This window comes from Urocampus carinirostris, chromosome 8 (assembly GCF_059441175.1).
Source record: "Urocampus carinirostris isolate Australia breed hairy pipefish chromosome 8, RoL_Ucar_1.0, whole genome shotgun sequence".
NCBI classification, from domain to species: Eukaryota; Metazoa; Chordata; class Actinopteri; order Syngnathiformes; family Syngnathidae; genus Urocampus; species Urocampus carinirostris.
Window position 1 is genome coordinate 36,711,166 of NC_142356.1, and position 16,488 is coordinate 36,727,653.

The 16,488-nt window shown below is 39.4% G+C and overlaps 1 protein-coding gene across 1 annotated transcript; it reads right to left on the minus strand.

Annotated features, from left to right (window-relative positions):
- Window positions 1-1,905: 1,905 nt before the first annotated feature.
- LOC148361790 (E3 SUMO-protein ligase CBX4-like) lies at window positions 1,906-15,378 on the minus strand. The gene is made up of 5 exons (XM_088342567.1): window positions 15,111-15,378; window positions 14,933-14,976; window positions 13,314-13,379; window positions 10,686-10,752; window positions 1,906-6,798 (listed from the first exon to the last, which is right to left on the minus strand). Exons 1-5 carry the CDS (start codon window positions 15,177-15,179, stop codon window positions 5,455-5,457), a joined length of 1,590 nt encoding a protein of 529 aa, XP_088198693.1. The 5' UTR covers window positions 15,180-15,378; the 3' UTR covers window positions 1,906-5,454.
- Window positions 15,379-16,488: the final 1,110 nt, after the last annotated feature.

A 16,488-nucleotide genomic window follows, 5' to 3' on the forward strand; every position in this document is an offset into this window, starting at 1 on the left:
GGTTTGAAAACACGCAGAATTAAAGGAGATACATGAATTGTGCAAAAGTGGAGGTTTGGTCTTGGCATTGGTCGGGACATTTGCACTTTTGAAGTGATCACATAATATTGTTGGAACAAAACAATGTTTGTTCGACATTAGTTGGGACACGCTCTCTTCGTTCCTGCAAAAACGACGCCCTTGAAATTATGTCCATATTTCAAGCACTAAATTTGATAATATGAATGAAATATACAATTAAATACAGAAAGCTGAGACGTGTTGTTTTTTTCATTAAAATTGATAAATATCATGATAGACATAATAAATACCTGGTAAAATTGCATGTAGAGAAAAAAGTAGCCAGCTATTTAAATGTTGGGGACAAAGTCAACACAATTTTATTAGTAGTATCCCTTTATTAATGTTACCATATTTTAACATTTGGCATGCCAGATCAAAAAGCTTGACGGGCCACATGTGACCCACGGGCCATAGTTTGCCAATCCCCATATCTATGCACTGTCGTCAAATAATACGATGGGATAAATGTACGTTTATTTCATTTTGTGAAAATGCATACGAACAGAATATGAATAGCTGGGGACAGTATTGTAGAAAGAAATGTAATCTATTTGTTTTATAATTTCCCTTTTGTGAGGCCAAGGTTTAGTGATTTTTGATTTAGAATATATCCTCGGCAAGGAAAGAAATTGAAAAGGGGTATGGACCTAAGAGCTTTTGCTTTAGACTACGCCCCTTTGGCACACGTTCCTGTATTATATTATTGCATTGTAGAACTTGTTTTTGAGCATAATATTTTGCTGATTAGTGTCAGATTTTGTTGTTCTGTTTGTGCTGTGCCTAAATAAAAAGCCGCAAACAAATATTTAATTTATAAAAACGGAATACATACCTGTCAACTCAACCTTTTCCCTGTATTTTGTACGTTTTTTTTGTTTGATCATTTTAAATTATGTACGCCGTATAACGATTTATGTACGGGATTTATTTTTAACACCTTTTGTTAATCTTTCCCATTTCAACTCTAGTCCGGATCGTCTCAGTCACTGGTGGCAGAGGACGACGTCATCGTAGATCGATAAAATATTCGCATTCTGTCTTGCTATGGGTAAATAGTTGCTGCGTTGTGATTTTAAGACACATAATTGCGTAACAAAGGAATTGCAGTCATCAATAAGGGGAGCATTTGGCTTAGGGTGACAGATCGTTCTATGCAAATATAACGAATGTCCTGCAGAATGCTAAAATATGCATGTTCGGTCCTGGCTTTGGAATATAACTAGAAAATTTGTGAAGAGCATGGCGGACCTGGTGTGGCCGGGCTACGCGCAGCGAGCCTGATGTGCCAGTGACGAAGTAAGATATGAATAGACAACGCGACACAAAGTAAAACAAAATAGAAACGTTTGGGTTTCGCGCCACATGCAAATGAGCATTCTCTCTCCTGTCCTTTGCAGCTGTCGCACCCGGAAAACACGACATTCCGCTCTCGCTGCAGCTGCTGCATAGCGTTTTGCACCCTCCTGACATCGTGGACGAGAGCAAGAATAAAACAGCCAGCCATTTTCTCTTCTCGTGCACATCCCTTGCGTGAAATGGGGCACGGGAAACGCTCTGATTTGCACGATTTGCGAAACACCGCGCTAGCATGCGCGGAAGGCAACAATAGCAGGCGGTGTGACGTTTATACACGAGAGCGCTGTTCCGTTTTCGACAAAGCAAAATGAAAAAAATGGGAGACTGCAATAACACTTCTGGGAAAAACAACACAGTGGACGGCACCTGTCTCCACGAGTGATGATGCAATATCGGGAAGCAAAATTGGCAGCAAAAATGTATGCGGTCAACGTCATTAAAACAAAATAAAAGCAGTAAGGAAAGCACATCAGCACGTACACCAAATTCATCTTGCAAATCATTTTATTATTGCGAAACTGTTAAGGTAGCATTGACTTCACGTGCACCCACTCTTCTAGATTACTTAGGAATTGTTGTTTATGTCAGTAATCAAGAATCACTGTGTTCATCTATGTGTATAATCTGATAAGGGTTTGATATGTGCTTTTCAAACACACTTGGAACCCCAAGCCTGAAAAGAGAATTGATAGTACAAAGCACAGACTAACCACTCAGAATAACTGGCTGTCATTCCCATAAATAATGTCCAATGCAGTGCTGAAAAAAATAAATTAAAACTAGTTTGGTAAACCACTCTTATAGACTTAATAATCAGTTCCCGGTACGGAACTATAAACCGCAACACACTTTCAACCCTGCGGCTTATGCAGAGATGTTTAATGTACAAGATAACGCCTTACACAAAAAAAAAACAACGACGACCAGATGATGAAGGTGTTGTATCTGAACCAGGTCAGGAGGCTTTTCTGTTACAGGTAACCAACAAAACCCGTACTGTTTCATGTGGGGGAGCAAACCCAAGATGTACTTGCCTAAGATGCTTAAGGGATTCGTCAAAGTGAACCATCAACGTACTTTGTACATGAATATGATCAGCACAAACAGGCCATCATGGAAATAAAAAAAAGGATGTGAAGCAGCTTTCATAGTAAAAGCAATTGAGCTGGCCGATAAAGTAAACAAAGCGGCTGGACGAAAACCCTTGCATTGATGAAGAGACACTGGAAACGGGAAGAGAAGTCAAAAAAAGCTTTCAAAATTTTGACAACTTTCTGTGTATTGTTTTTTAGTAAATATCTCATGTTTCAAAGTGGGCACATGCGGCTAATATTCAGGTGTGGGTTACGCATTTCCAAATGTTTTTCCTTTAAAAATGTATTGGTTGGGGGACATAGTCAGGTGCTGCTTATGGTCCAGAAATTATGTTACTTACTAAAATGGGTCTGAAAAGTTTTTGATAAACAAAAAAACAAATGCTTGTATCGTTGTAAACATAGGCAGCACGACAGGACATGAGTTGGATCCTTCCTGTGTGGACTTTGCATGTTCTCCCCGTGCTTGTGTGGGTATCCTCTGGGCACTCCGGTTTCCTCCAATATTCCAAAAACATGCATATCAGGTTAATTAGCCGAACCAAATTGTCCCTAGGTGTGAATGAACGAGCAAATTGTCTGTGTGCCCTGTGAGTGTCTGGCAACCAGTTCAGGGTGTCCCCTGCCCACTGCCCGAAAATAGCTGGGAAGGGCTCCAGAACCCCCGCGACCCTACTGAGGATAAGCGGTGCAGATAATGCATGAACGGATGGATGTTACAAACATCTGAACAAAGGAGTGTCAAAGGTACAGACAGACATTGCTCTTGTTTCATTTAACACATTGCTCTTTTTAGAAATACAAACAACACTTCTTGACAAAAAGTACTTTCCTTGTTTGGTATAAACAAGTATTTAAACATACATCTGTTCACACTTCCTGCTAACACACACGCAAGCACACACCACAGTGTATTTTACCAAGTTTCCGTATAAATTTCTTCCTTACAAACATTTTCATAAAGCCTCTATTCATTACAAAAATTTCAATACAGATGACAAAAGTGAGCACAAGCCCCTAGGAAGAACATAAGTGCATGTTTAGTTGGTTTAAGACTGCAATCTAAAACAGACATATAGTAAAAAAACAGGACAAAAATGCATTTTTCACCACTTGAATCAGTTCGATCCAACGTTCTGGGTGGTTTTGTATAAAATTAGTCAACGTTAAATGGCCTGGTTTTGAAGGTTGATAAGTTGTTTTCAGTTTTTTGGACTATTATACCTCACTGTTGTTTGTTATTTTGACTATTATGCACTGTCATGAGTATTGTCGCTGTTGTCCCCTAATGATGCTGTTCTTTGATTTTCACACCCTTTAGGGTGAATCTGCTTTTTGTAACCAAAGGGACTTTATTAAAAGAAAAGGGCTCAGGAGAGGGCTTTAGAATAGATTTGGAAGATGTCTTTGTAAGGGTTTCTTCAAAAGTCCTTGATTGTTCGCCTAACAAGTTAAAACTTCATTGATGTATTCTCTCATTTTTTGAGTGTCTATTAAACTAAAAACATATCAAGGGATTTTTTTGAAAATGCTATTCCTTTCTTTGAGGTCATTTTGAGATTGTTATAAACAACAGAATTCAAGACAAATTGTTTTAGAAGGGGCGGTTTAGTAGAAAACAACCAAATTGCATGTGTTTAAAAAAAGACTCTAATGGTTCGGGTTATTACAAACAAACCGCCCATTTTTCATTTGTGGGGGTGCTGACCAAAACAACCCTTATTTTTTTTTTCAGAAGAGTTGTTTTGTTGTTGTTAAACGTGCTGTCTGGAATTTAGACAAACTGTCCTAAAGTCACGATTGCTGTCTCAGTCAGCTCATCCATCAAGTATGTGAATTTTCTTAGACACGCTTGAATAACAAATTTGTAAATCTTTTTTTACACTAACATGAAAATGCGATAATCATAAAGTCCCTCTTCAACCCCCCCTGTATTTTTACCTAATGTGTCGCGCGAACCAGAACAGTGTTAGCTAAAGTAAGATAAAAGCAGATAGACGTGGTAGAAAAAAAGCTCTTTGAACTCAATTGGGCATTGCTAAAAAAAAATCAACCATCAACTTTTTAGGGACACCTCAAATGACACACCACAGCTTTAAATTATGCAAACCTTATGATATACATCAAACTGGGTGGTCATGAACAAATGTTTACTGGAGGGTTTGCAAAAATATGAGCAAATTGTGTTACATTAGTTCTTTTAAACGAACAGTGTGTACTATGTAGCAACTCCTAGTGGTAGAACAAACTTCATTAATCAAAAAAACTTGGTTTGAATAGTAAGCAAAACATACCAATACATTTGTATCTATTTTATATAACATGTGGCTCCCCTAAAGAGAACTGACATAATTGTCAGCCATCTTGCTGCGACAGGTACCCAAAAACTTCAAAAAGGCTGAGGAAAAAAGAGAAGAAAAATGGTGCATTTGTCACTTTTAGTCTTTCTGGTTTGTATTCTTCCTTGTGCTTTTTCACAAAACATATTTTCAGTTACACTACACCATACAGCAATATTCGTGGTCAAATAATACACACTGTACCTTTAAGAGAGCATGAGGTTTAGGGAATGTTCAAGAGCAACCTAATTTTTGCGTACGATTTTTCAAACAGAATGTGCTTAGAAATATGGTTGTTTGTTTACATCAACCTAAAGTTAGTTATAATCAACCCAAGTAATGAATAAGTTTACTCTTGACCCAAACTGGGTTATTTTTAACTCAAGTGTTTTATTTTAGCTTGTAACATTTGTTTTGTTGTTTTTCAAGTTTGAAATAACTCCATTTGATAAGGCCATACCAAATGACAACATATCATGCAGGATAAAACCAAATAAAAAAAGCGAATTCTTATTGAACTTTACAAAATGATATAAAAACAGGTTCTATTTGAACATTCAAGCCATTGTAAATACATATATCTCTCATGTACATGAATACAGTTAGACTGTAACATACTCTTTGAAGGTAACCGTGAGACAGTTTGTGGTAATGTCAGTGATGATGATATTCCCCAAAGAGGGTTGGAAGGAAGGAAACAAAGTCTCCACTTGGCCTTTGTCCTGCTCATCGACAGTTGTCAAATCCAACGTCTCAACACTGTCAGCTACAGGCTGACTTGGAGTTTGCTCTTTCACTTGCAAGTCCGCCTGCAAGTGAAGTCCCAGTACAGAAGCAGTGACCAGAGGCTTGGGCTTGACAATTCTTAAGTCAATAGGCTCCTCTTGGGCAGCATAGTCACAGAACGGCAAAGAAAATGGAGCCTGGAGGCCATTTTGGTCAGTGCTAATGCTTTGGGGTGGTGCGGAGTGTGTGTGACGAGAGCTTAAAAACCTTTTGTTATCACTGTGCTCGCTGTCAGTGTCAGAAAGGTGTCTCTTTAATCCTTGGGACTCACCTTGGCTTGTTGTCTTCTCAGCAAGGGCGTGAGCTCCGGTGTCTAAAGGCGAAGAGGCCAGATTAGGTTTGGGTGTGGGTTGTAAAGGCTGACAAGATTGAGGCAGACACTGACCCGTGACCTCAAGGTGTTTATCCTGTTCTGTCACAGCCACCCTAGTTTGGGTGGGATCCTCGTGGGCTTTGGTACAGTCTCTAGCAAATCCCGAGATGGTTTTGGGTTTCTTTGAAAATCCATTAACCAGGCCAAGATTTCTGACCAGCTTCATCTTCTCCATGTGCCTTTCTGTGTCATCTGCGGAACTGGGGTCACCATTGGTAACCTGCGCCGCATTGATTCCTTTTTCCATGTACTTGCTCATGACAATAACAATACGCCCGTCGTTGTTTTTGTTTTTCACAATTTTTAGTTTGCCGCCGTTATGCTGTTTAGGCTTAGCTTTTTCAGTGTCCAGGTGACTGTTGAGGTCCGCCGGGAGCTTACCCATCTTCATGGTAATGTCCTTGACTTGGGTTAGAACTCCTGAAGTCTTATCGCGGAACCATTTTTGCTGCAGCACTGGAGGGAGATTATTCTCTTTTACAGGAATCCCAGGAGTGTTGACCTCGCTGGTCTTTTCAAAAACAGAATCCTGCACATGCGGTTCCGGCTGTTTAAAGTGACATTTGTTGGGTTTGAACTGGTAATAGAACTTGACGCCGTTGGTGTGCTGCTCTGTCTCAGTGTCTCTGTTCATGGGCTGGTACTGTCGTTGCTTCTCAATGTTAAACTTGGACTGCTGCTTCTGGGGCTGCGATGACAGGATTGAACTGGTATTGTCGTTGCAGTCTTGCAGGGACGTTTCACAAAGGCCAGAAAGTAGACTAGATCGCCGGGCAAAAGATGGGACCTGGACAAAGATATGACAAGGTTTTTATCATAAACTCTATAATCAAGTCACAACTATTTGTAACGCTCTTAACCACTTAACGTTTCGCCGGCCTGCCAGTGAGCCGCCAGCCTTTTGATAAACAAATACGTGTCTGTACGGTGTCACCAGTAACTGAAACACGTCATGCTACGCATCATTGTAAAGCTTAAACCTTTGGGATTCTAGATGTACTTATAAATTTCACAATATACTCATCACAGAAACATCACTAAGTTTGAAACAAGATACCCGAAAACTATAGAGCCCACGTAACTCACTAGTTATGTCCCTTGGCCGTAATCAAATTCTTTGAATGTCCGCAAAAAAGGCATTGTTACAACAAGGACAAGCCATAAAATCCAACCTTGTAAAATATTTACCCCAAAACACACGATAAAGCAGACAGATAAATCGACATCCGCCTAAAAGCGTGTCTTCTTTGTTCAATGGTGCTTTTTGAAATGTTTGTCTGTTTCGCACCAGAAATCCACTTTCAAAATAAACACCCACACAATTATTCTTAATATGGTACTTAGCATCTCCCCTTTCGATTGACCCCTTTTTCAGCCAATAGCAGTCTTATTTCACCATTCACCAGCTCGCATTAGCCTACATAAGCCTGTTTTATAAACCCGATATCACCTCCATACGGCCGAATATCTTCAGCCACTAGTAACAGATTTAAATGATGATTGACACATTGGTTGGCTAATAACATTTTCAACATAAGTGTATACAATTTTTAGATGTGCATTCAAATAAGAGCAGAAATTAAAAGTGCGCAAGGCAAGGCAATTCGTAATTCAATTTTTACGCACCATTATAACGCGCACAATCATTGATTTGTCTTCTAGAAAGAGATATGTAACATTACAACTCTTTCACAATGTCTAATGGCCACGGTAAAATCCAAATATGCAAAGCTTTTAGTGTAGTAAAGCAGTCATCTAACAATGGACACTTTTGGAAACGCCATAGCCTGACCTTAGAAAAATGTGTAAAATACAATAATTAGTCTTTCAGATTGTGATCAAATATGACAAGGTACCAGGTAAGGCTTCAAGCTACCGTCTCACCAAATATCCAGCTGATACACCCATGCTACACTGTCCTGCAGGCATTCAATTACAAAAAACAAAATTTAGGTGAGAATAAAAACCTATTTCTGTATGCTCCAACTCCGATTATTGAATGTTAGTAGCACCGAGTCATTCCTAAGACTTAAAAAGTGGTCGGCGGCGCCCTCTGTTGGCTGCGGCTGCATGGGCTCGCTACAACGGGTCAGGTGCAATCGACATTTCGTTCTGTGTACATTGTTACACAGAATGACAATACAAGGAAATTATTATTATTATTATATTATTATTATTACTTACAGTGTTTGAGTCTGGGACAAAACTTCTGAGTGTTACCTTTCAAAAGAAACCAAAACCTCTTAATTCTCCAAAATGTTCAATTCAATTTACTTTGGGTATGTCTTGGATATAGATTTTAAGACAATTTGACAGGAACGTTAAGGAGTTAAACAAAGAGGTTATTGTTGCACAGGTGAAGAAACGAAGCAACTGTTTAAACCTCTCACCACACTTCACAAATCAGCGTTGTGGAACTGTGAACTGTGAAATAGTGTGATACATGGATATGGTAGAATGACATTTTGTATATCATCTTCACCACTGGTGGTCTAGAGGTAGGGTGTTGGCACTCTCGCAGCAATGACTCGATTCCATTCTTATTGCATTTAATGTTATGCAGTTTTGGTCAGCGGCACATATGAATGCATGGCACATATAAATCAATTGCATTAATATGAACTTTTACACACGGAAACTCTTACTGTAGTCTTAATTTCACGTGCCAAATAGTCCGGTGAGCCCTATGTATGATAACGATATGACAAAAGATTATTTTTGGGGGTGCCCGTTATAATTTGGTGCGCCTTATAGTGTGGTACTGTTAAACTATTATAACTGACATATCAAGTGGTTTTTGCTTTCTATTATACTTTGGACACTTAGAGGTTACATTACAAGTACAACCTGAGACACTTCCTGTTGCAGGCAGAGGCCGTGTTACATTCCGGGCCCCTCTGGTGACATTACTTTAAAGTGTTTCCTGTGTCAGTGATTTCAGCCAAGAAGAATGTCACTGATGCGCTTTGTGACCTGTCACTCACTTTAGCACATGTTACATTTAACACATTCCTGAATGGTATTAAAAGAAACCGATGAGTGACCTTGTGTCAGGTAAACGTGCACAAAAAAATTGCCATTTGTATTTTTGGAACTACAGATACTGCGTTTGAATCACATTTACAAGTATTGTCGTATCTCATTGTCAAACAGCCAGCAAACAGAAAGAAAGTAATCCGGAATTTACAGTACAGTACTGTTTTTTTTAATGTTTTTATCTGGGATACACATTAGCTATGTATTAATACTTCATTGCACTTACTACACTCTTTTTACTTCACAGATTTTGCCTATCACAGGTTCTTTCTGGAAAGTAACCCCCAATATAAGCTAGGATTCACTATTTTTGATATGATTATAAAGTTCTCATTTTTAAAAACACCACAAATAGACTTTTCCTTCTTTGACTTGATTGCTGTTTTCACTGTTTTTCACTTTTCCTCCGCTTTTTTAATTTGGTCCTAACACTAAGAAGCACTTTTTTAGACAATAATGTCATTTTTGCTATTCAATTTAAATCATGCATTTACAGAGCAGACACTCATAAGGTCAGAGGAATCTATAACCTCAAGTTCAAATATTCTCGCAAAACATTGAAAAGCCATTGTGCCACCCGAAAAGGTTAAGGATTTAAATGACGACCTTAAAATGTCTCTTATTTTCACGGTTTACGAATCCCTGGGTTGCAACCACTGAGGAGTACAGCTTTTTCCACTGCTGATGGTTCCTGGCCTGTTTTTGGGTCATGTCAAAGTTGACACAAGTCTATTCTTTGATGTTGTCAGCCCAGTTCTTTTTCTGTTTTCCTATCATCCAGGCCATGATTTCTGGTTCTGGCCCTTCGCGGATAGGACAGTTTAAAGATAATCAAATTTTGTGACGGGTTCAAGCTCTTCGTGGTTGATGGTGATGTTTAAGGGGGGAACTTGGGGGTTGTTGACCATTACTTTTGTTTTTGTTTTCTGTGCTGATTTCCATCCTATACCGTTGATGCTTGATCCAGGCGATTGACAGTTCCTGTTCTTTTCCTGCCAGTACGGCAATATCATCAGCAAAACGGAGTGATGTTGTTTTCTCCAATGCTGACTGTACCTTCATGTTAATCCAGGGCTTCGGTCACAATCCACATCAGGAAGATGGTGAGCAAAATTGGAGAGAGAATGCAGCCTTGTCTTACATCCACTGTTGTTTGAAACGACGCTCCAATGCTATCGATGATCAATACCAGACGTTGGCATTGGCATACAGCTGTTCAGTGGTCTGAACGGTTTCTGTCCCATGTTATACTATATGTATTTAAGATAAATATACGGAATAATATTAATATATAAAGAGTTTCTTTGGGTATTATATGTTATAGGAGTCACTAGTGGTACCATTATCGGTTTAAAATGTGATTTCTTTATTTTCAGATTTTCATTTGTGGGGCAAAGTTCTGTTTTCTTGTTTTGATTTTGAATGTTTCTTCCCTGTAAGGAAAGAATGGAACAGGGGTACGCACTTAAAATTTTCCGCTTTGGCCAACTCTCTTTGGGCACATGTTTATGTATTGTATAGCTGTTTGTATGCAAGTTTTTTAATGTTTTCTTTGGTTTATAAATTATTGATGCTGTTTTTGGAGTGCTGTGCCTGAATAAAAAAGCCACAAACAAACATGCAGCACTATTTTCTCACCTGAACCAGAAGGTGCTTGGGTTTGGGTCCTCTCTTGCGATAGCTCATCAGCTGCTCTTGACGTTCCCTGTGAGAGAAACAGCAGGCTGTGAAGGAAGGAAGCTGCCTTGCACTAAGTAAACTTGCTGTCACGCAGCAACACAATACGTTATAAATTATGACGACGTGTGCCAAAACTGGAGCTACGAATCTGTAAAGGGTTAACGCCGCAGAAAGAAGAGTCTCATCCTCCTGAAAGAAAAACCCAAGTGTTCTTGTGAGTGAATGCAGGCGCTGAAGGCTCGAGGCCCTTGTTGACTTTTTTTCTCCTCGCTCTCCATACTCTTCTCTCCACAGCAGTAACTCAATACTGCAGACAGGAGTGATGTCAGTCCCCTCCCCCAACCACCTCCCCTCACATCTAATTACAGTGACGACTCAGTGTATTTTCATAGCCTGGCATTCGGACAATTTGGCTCCCCGGAGAGACGTGCAATTAGTTTCAATAAAATCTCTCTTTTTGTGAGAGAGTGAGCAAGAGAGAGGGAGGTAATTGCTGAAACAGATGGAGAGTGATGTCCATGCTAACGTGTGACCTGCGCCTCAAAGGTTGCAGTGTGTGCAAGAACACAGAGGCTTGAGAAATGCCAGTGACATTTAGCACAATACACATTGAAATTATTCAGTTATGACGCCGCTAACAGATTTTACAGCACATAGCCAGAAGATAACCACAGAAGACTCCCACTAATGCGGAGCTGAGGGAAGTTGGTCAGATTATGACGGTAAAAGATGATTGGATTTATGAAGCCAATTGATTTTAGTGGTAAACAAAACTTTTGTTTTTAACGCGAACTTTCAATAAATTAGGACCAGAAAAACTCAAAATGTGTATCCTAAAGTCTAGTTTTTATCACTTCAAGGGAAATATTAGACTTTCACTTACGTAAGCAAAAATGTGTTAGGAATAAAACACTGTTGTAATAAATAACAAATGTTTCAAGTGGAGGCCAATTTGTTTGAATCAAAATACGTTGTAAGATAATGTCTACAATTTATGCAAAAGGAAACAAATGAACAAACAGGAATAAAGTATAGGTCTATGCTTTTTTGATAATACAACTGCATGCGATGACTTGAAAAAATAAACTGACAATGACATGCAACGAAATCATGTGACAAAAGGGCGGCCAATGCCGCACTTTGCTCCGACCTTTACCCTGATTTGACCTTGCCATGACACCAGTTATAATCCTAATCCATCCTATGGGATGGTGTTGAATAACTAACACATGATGCAGGCGGCTTATTGCTAACACGTAAATCTTGCTTAAAACATGATGATGATTGAAAGATGTCAAGTCAAGTGATCTTTATTTTTATAACCCTTAATCAGAAAAAGTCTCAAAGGTCTGCACAGTTCTTAACCATCGTACCGGCATTTAGACCTGACGTACAGCATCATCTAGAACACTGAAACTCAACTGGTCTGACTTCCGGACCCACCAGTCCACCCTAATGACAAGTTGTGACAAAATCAAGACAAAATTTCAGCTATATCAAATGAAAGGATTGTGCCGTTTAAAGCAGAGAAAGTAGAATATATTAACCTTTTTAAAAAAATAAAACGAGTAGCAAAGCCAGAATGACATCAAGTACTGTATATACTCGCATACAAGCAACTTCTTAAAATTGCTTTAAAATAGTCACATACTAAATGAAATTCAAAATATTAATAAATTGTGTACTTAAACATTGACAGTTATTTAATTATGTGAATAGAATAATGTACTTATGGAGCGTTAAAAATATCACATTTTTAAACCATTTGCTTTACCTACCAGGAGCACTTCAATGGCAGACCGTCTTACACCATTTTTATTTTTCGTAATAGTTTTCTTCTTTGACCTGATCATTTTTGTCACTGTTTTCCACTTTTCTTCCCCCTCATCACTTATTTTCTTGGGACCCATTATTGTTGCCAGAAAAAGGCAACAAAACCAAAAAAATTGACAATAACGCGGAATGTGGTGCCTCTCAAACGCGCCGATTGACTGAACGGGTAGAAGAGATTGAGCTAGGCACTATCGCCGTCTACTGTTAAGGACTGTAATCAAACATATTTTCTTTTTTCTTCCTAGCACTATTTTGCCAAGATAAAGCCCCACAAACCACTTTTGGGGTTCTGACCTACCGATTGAGAAACAGTGACCTAGAACCTGCTGCATTACTCAAAATTTTAAGCTAGGAAGCCATCAACTGGACGTTTTAGATTTTATTACTTACATTTGATTTTGATGCACTCATGCCAACCTTTTGAGCGCCAAAACACAGTCCCTCTCCAGAATATAAAAAACAACAACACGGGTAGTGGCTAACTTTGACCAAAACAGAAATCGAAGGCAATCGTTGGAGCGGTTTGTTCACGCAAAATACTTTTTGTTGTTTTTTTAAATCGGAAAATTCAGTCATTTTTGTTTTTAAATTGATAGGTGTTTTCAAGGGGAGACAAGCGGTAGGCCAATGTGTAAAGCGGTAGGTAGTGTTGGTGAAAATGTTGATGGAAAACTGGAAATGTAGGCTAAAGCAAGTTCAAACAAGTTTTGCCATGTTGGCTAATTTGTGTATCACTTCCAAAAATAAAGTTACCTGTTCTCAAAAGCATGGAGTAGTCTTGGGTCCAGAATGTTCTCTTCGGGCTCCCATGTATTATATCTGTCGCAAGAGGAGGCCATTAGAAGAAATGTGACACACACTTTAAATGGCAAGAAATGCCAATCTATACAGGTTAGTTAGAACATTGATAAATATGCAATTACAGAACAGCTTGTGGGTACTAGGGCTGCAACAATTAGTCGACGCTGTGGACAAAAATCAATAATAGAAATAATCAACAATAAAATTCATTGCGACTATTGTCGCCAGACACATTTTTCCAACACAGATAAGTGCTGCTACATAAATATAATATCCACTGAGAACCGCACATTAGCAATAGTGTCTCTGTGTCTAGCAGTAACCTAAAAATACATAAATGCTGGCGTCAAGATCAAGTGCGTGTACCAAATCTCCTTAGGTTTTGGGAGCATTTTACCCTGGGTACGGAAAATAAAAACACTACTAAAAATACTACTTAAATGAATAATTATCAGATTGTTCGCTACAGGTCCGTCAAAATAATGACGAACAGGTTCAGATATAGCTTCTTCCCCAGGGCCATCACCACCCTAGACGTGCGCACAAATCTGGGCCGCTAAATGTTGTGGTACTAAAACTGTACATCTGCTTATTTTCTTTTCTTGTTGTTGCTTTTAAATGTTCTTGCACTTCTTTTCATTTCACTATTGTTACAATGCACAATTCTCTTTCATTCACAAACATTGCACAATTATTATAACTTAGGCCGGGCGGCAGTGGCGGGATCCCGGCTCCTCCATGTTACATGTCGAAGTGTCCTTGGGAAAGACACTGAACCCCTAATACCCCCAATAAGCAGGTTAGCGCCTTACATGGCTGCACGGCCGCTATTGGGAAATGTGAAGCACAATGTAAAGCACTTTGGGAAGTCTTGACTTGAAAAGCGCTATATAAATGCAGATCATTTCATTTCTCTAAGCCAGGGGTCTCCAACATGGGGCCCGCAGGCATAAGGGTGATCCCCAAGGACAGCTCAGGTGCCTGCAGACTTGTTCTGAAAATAGCTCAACAGTGCTGGGTCATTATGATTTCTTTAATGGATGACTGAGTCATTTTAACCATACTTCCAATAATTAGTCAGGTAATAATATAGTAGCAACATAGTCATTTTGGATATCAAACTGGGTGCCCTTAGCACGAAGTAGAGACAAAAAATAGCTCTCTGAATGAAAAACCCTGCTCTAAACACTATGTTGTAAAAAAATGCCCTTATCCTTATTTATATCAATTCAAACTCTTTATTACACGTTCACCTTGGAGTGTCATGTCTAATCTCATTGCATACAACGTTGATATCAATGAAAATAGACAATTTAATTCAATAGTCTGTGACTAGTCGACTATTAAAACCGTCGTTAGTTGCAGCCCTAGTGGATACATTTATCATAAACAAACAATAAACTTGGAAGGACCTGGAAGGCACGTAAACGTGAAGGAAAGGTGTAAAAGTCGTGAATTCACAAATGAAAAATTTCGTGCATCATTTAAGGTGCAATTGTATTATTATTTTTTTAATCCCGTACTATAGGATATTGGAGTTGGAGTTGCTGACAAGATAGGAGGTCACTTACTTCGGGGACCAGCCACGCCACTTGACCAGATACTCGAACCGTCCCTGCGAAGGCATAACAAAACAGCATGAACCGAGAGAGAAAGGGCCTCTTTGGCTTATCACGTGTTTTAAGAAGAGAACATGTCAACAATCGGAGTTTATAGTAAGCCGCATCTCAAATTTCCCATGTGACTGACCTTCCGGCTACGCTTCTTCTCGATGCTCTCCACCGCAAAGACGCGCTCTCCCGCGGCGGGAACATCCATTTTCACATTCAAGTGCAACGGCGTTCCCTATTTTCTGTTCTTGCTTGGAATCAAGCTCCTTCGTCCCTTCTGATTGTCGACATCTCCTTAGATGAAAAAAACAAAGAAATGAGAAAACAATCCCAGACGTCTCTTTTCGTGGCACCGGGACACGATCAGCAGCGGCAGAAGCTGCGACCAAAAAACACACCGTGCAAAACGCAGAGCCGTTGCGTGACGTCGGAGTAAGGGGTGTGGCTAAGGGGGGCGGGTTTTTTTGGATGGTGATTTCACGGACGGTTGGACTATTACAAATCATAAAACCTCATTTGAAAAACAACCCATTACATTTCTATAGTCTCATCTCATCTCATTAGCCGTACCGCTTATCCTCATTAGGGTCGCGGGGGGCTGGAGCCCATCCCAGCCATCTCCGGGCAGTGGGCAGGGGACACCCTGAACTGGTTGCCAGCCAATCGCAGGGCAGTGACCTACTCAGTGTTTAGTTTGCATTTAGCCTCCACACAGTGCAATGAGCACAGAGTATAAGCATTGAGTGTAAAGTGAAAAAAACAAAGTGTCGCAGGCTTTCAAGTGACCCCATTCAAAAATATTTAACATAGATCCAGAGACAAGCGAAGAGAGACAAGGTAAAGTCTCCTCTCGTAGCACTTCACTGCGACAATGGAGGGAGATAAGCAATGAACGGTGTGCTTGCTATGTTACAAATGTTGGCAACAGACAGCACAAAGTCAAATAAATTAAGCTGTCACTTAAAGACATTAAAGTGTTCTGTAGCGAAATTTTGCCAGAAGGTGTAGATTTGGCATTGACAGAGGTGGCATATTACCATATATATCAAGCAATCTTTGGCTTGTCCCCGCCAATATTATGTGATCACTTTGGTAGTTGTACTGTATTTTTGTGGCTGTTCTGTCACAATATTTCGGTAGGAGTATTTTCGTAAGTATTTTAATAGTAATGGTAAATGCACAGCATTTTTATAGCGCTTTACCAGTCACTGAGGACCTTCAAAGAGGTTTACAATAGACACTTTACCCATTCACACACACACACAAACAAAAAAACACACACACAGACACTCACTGATATTCTATTCTGGTGGTGTTTTTGTAGATGGCACCAAAACATTTTTTGTTCATAGTACCGGTACTTTATTTACTATTACAGTATATATATATACAGTATGTCACAAAAGTGAGCACTCCTCACATTTCTGCAGATTTCATTATAGTGTTTAGTAGAACAACAATGAAGAAACATCACTTTAACAAAATTAATGGTAGTCGATGCAAAGCCTTTATAGCAG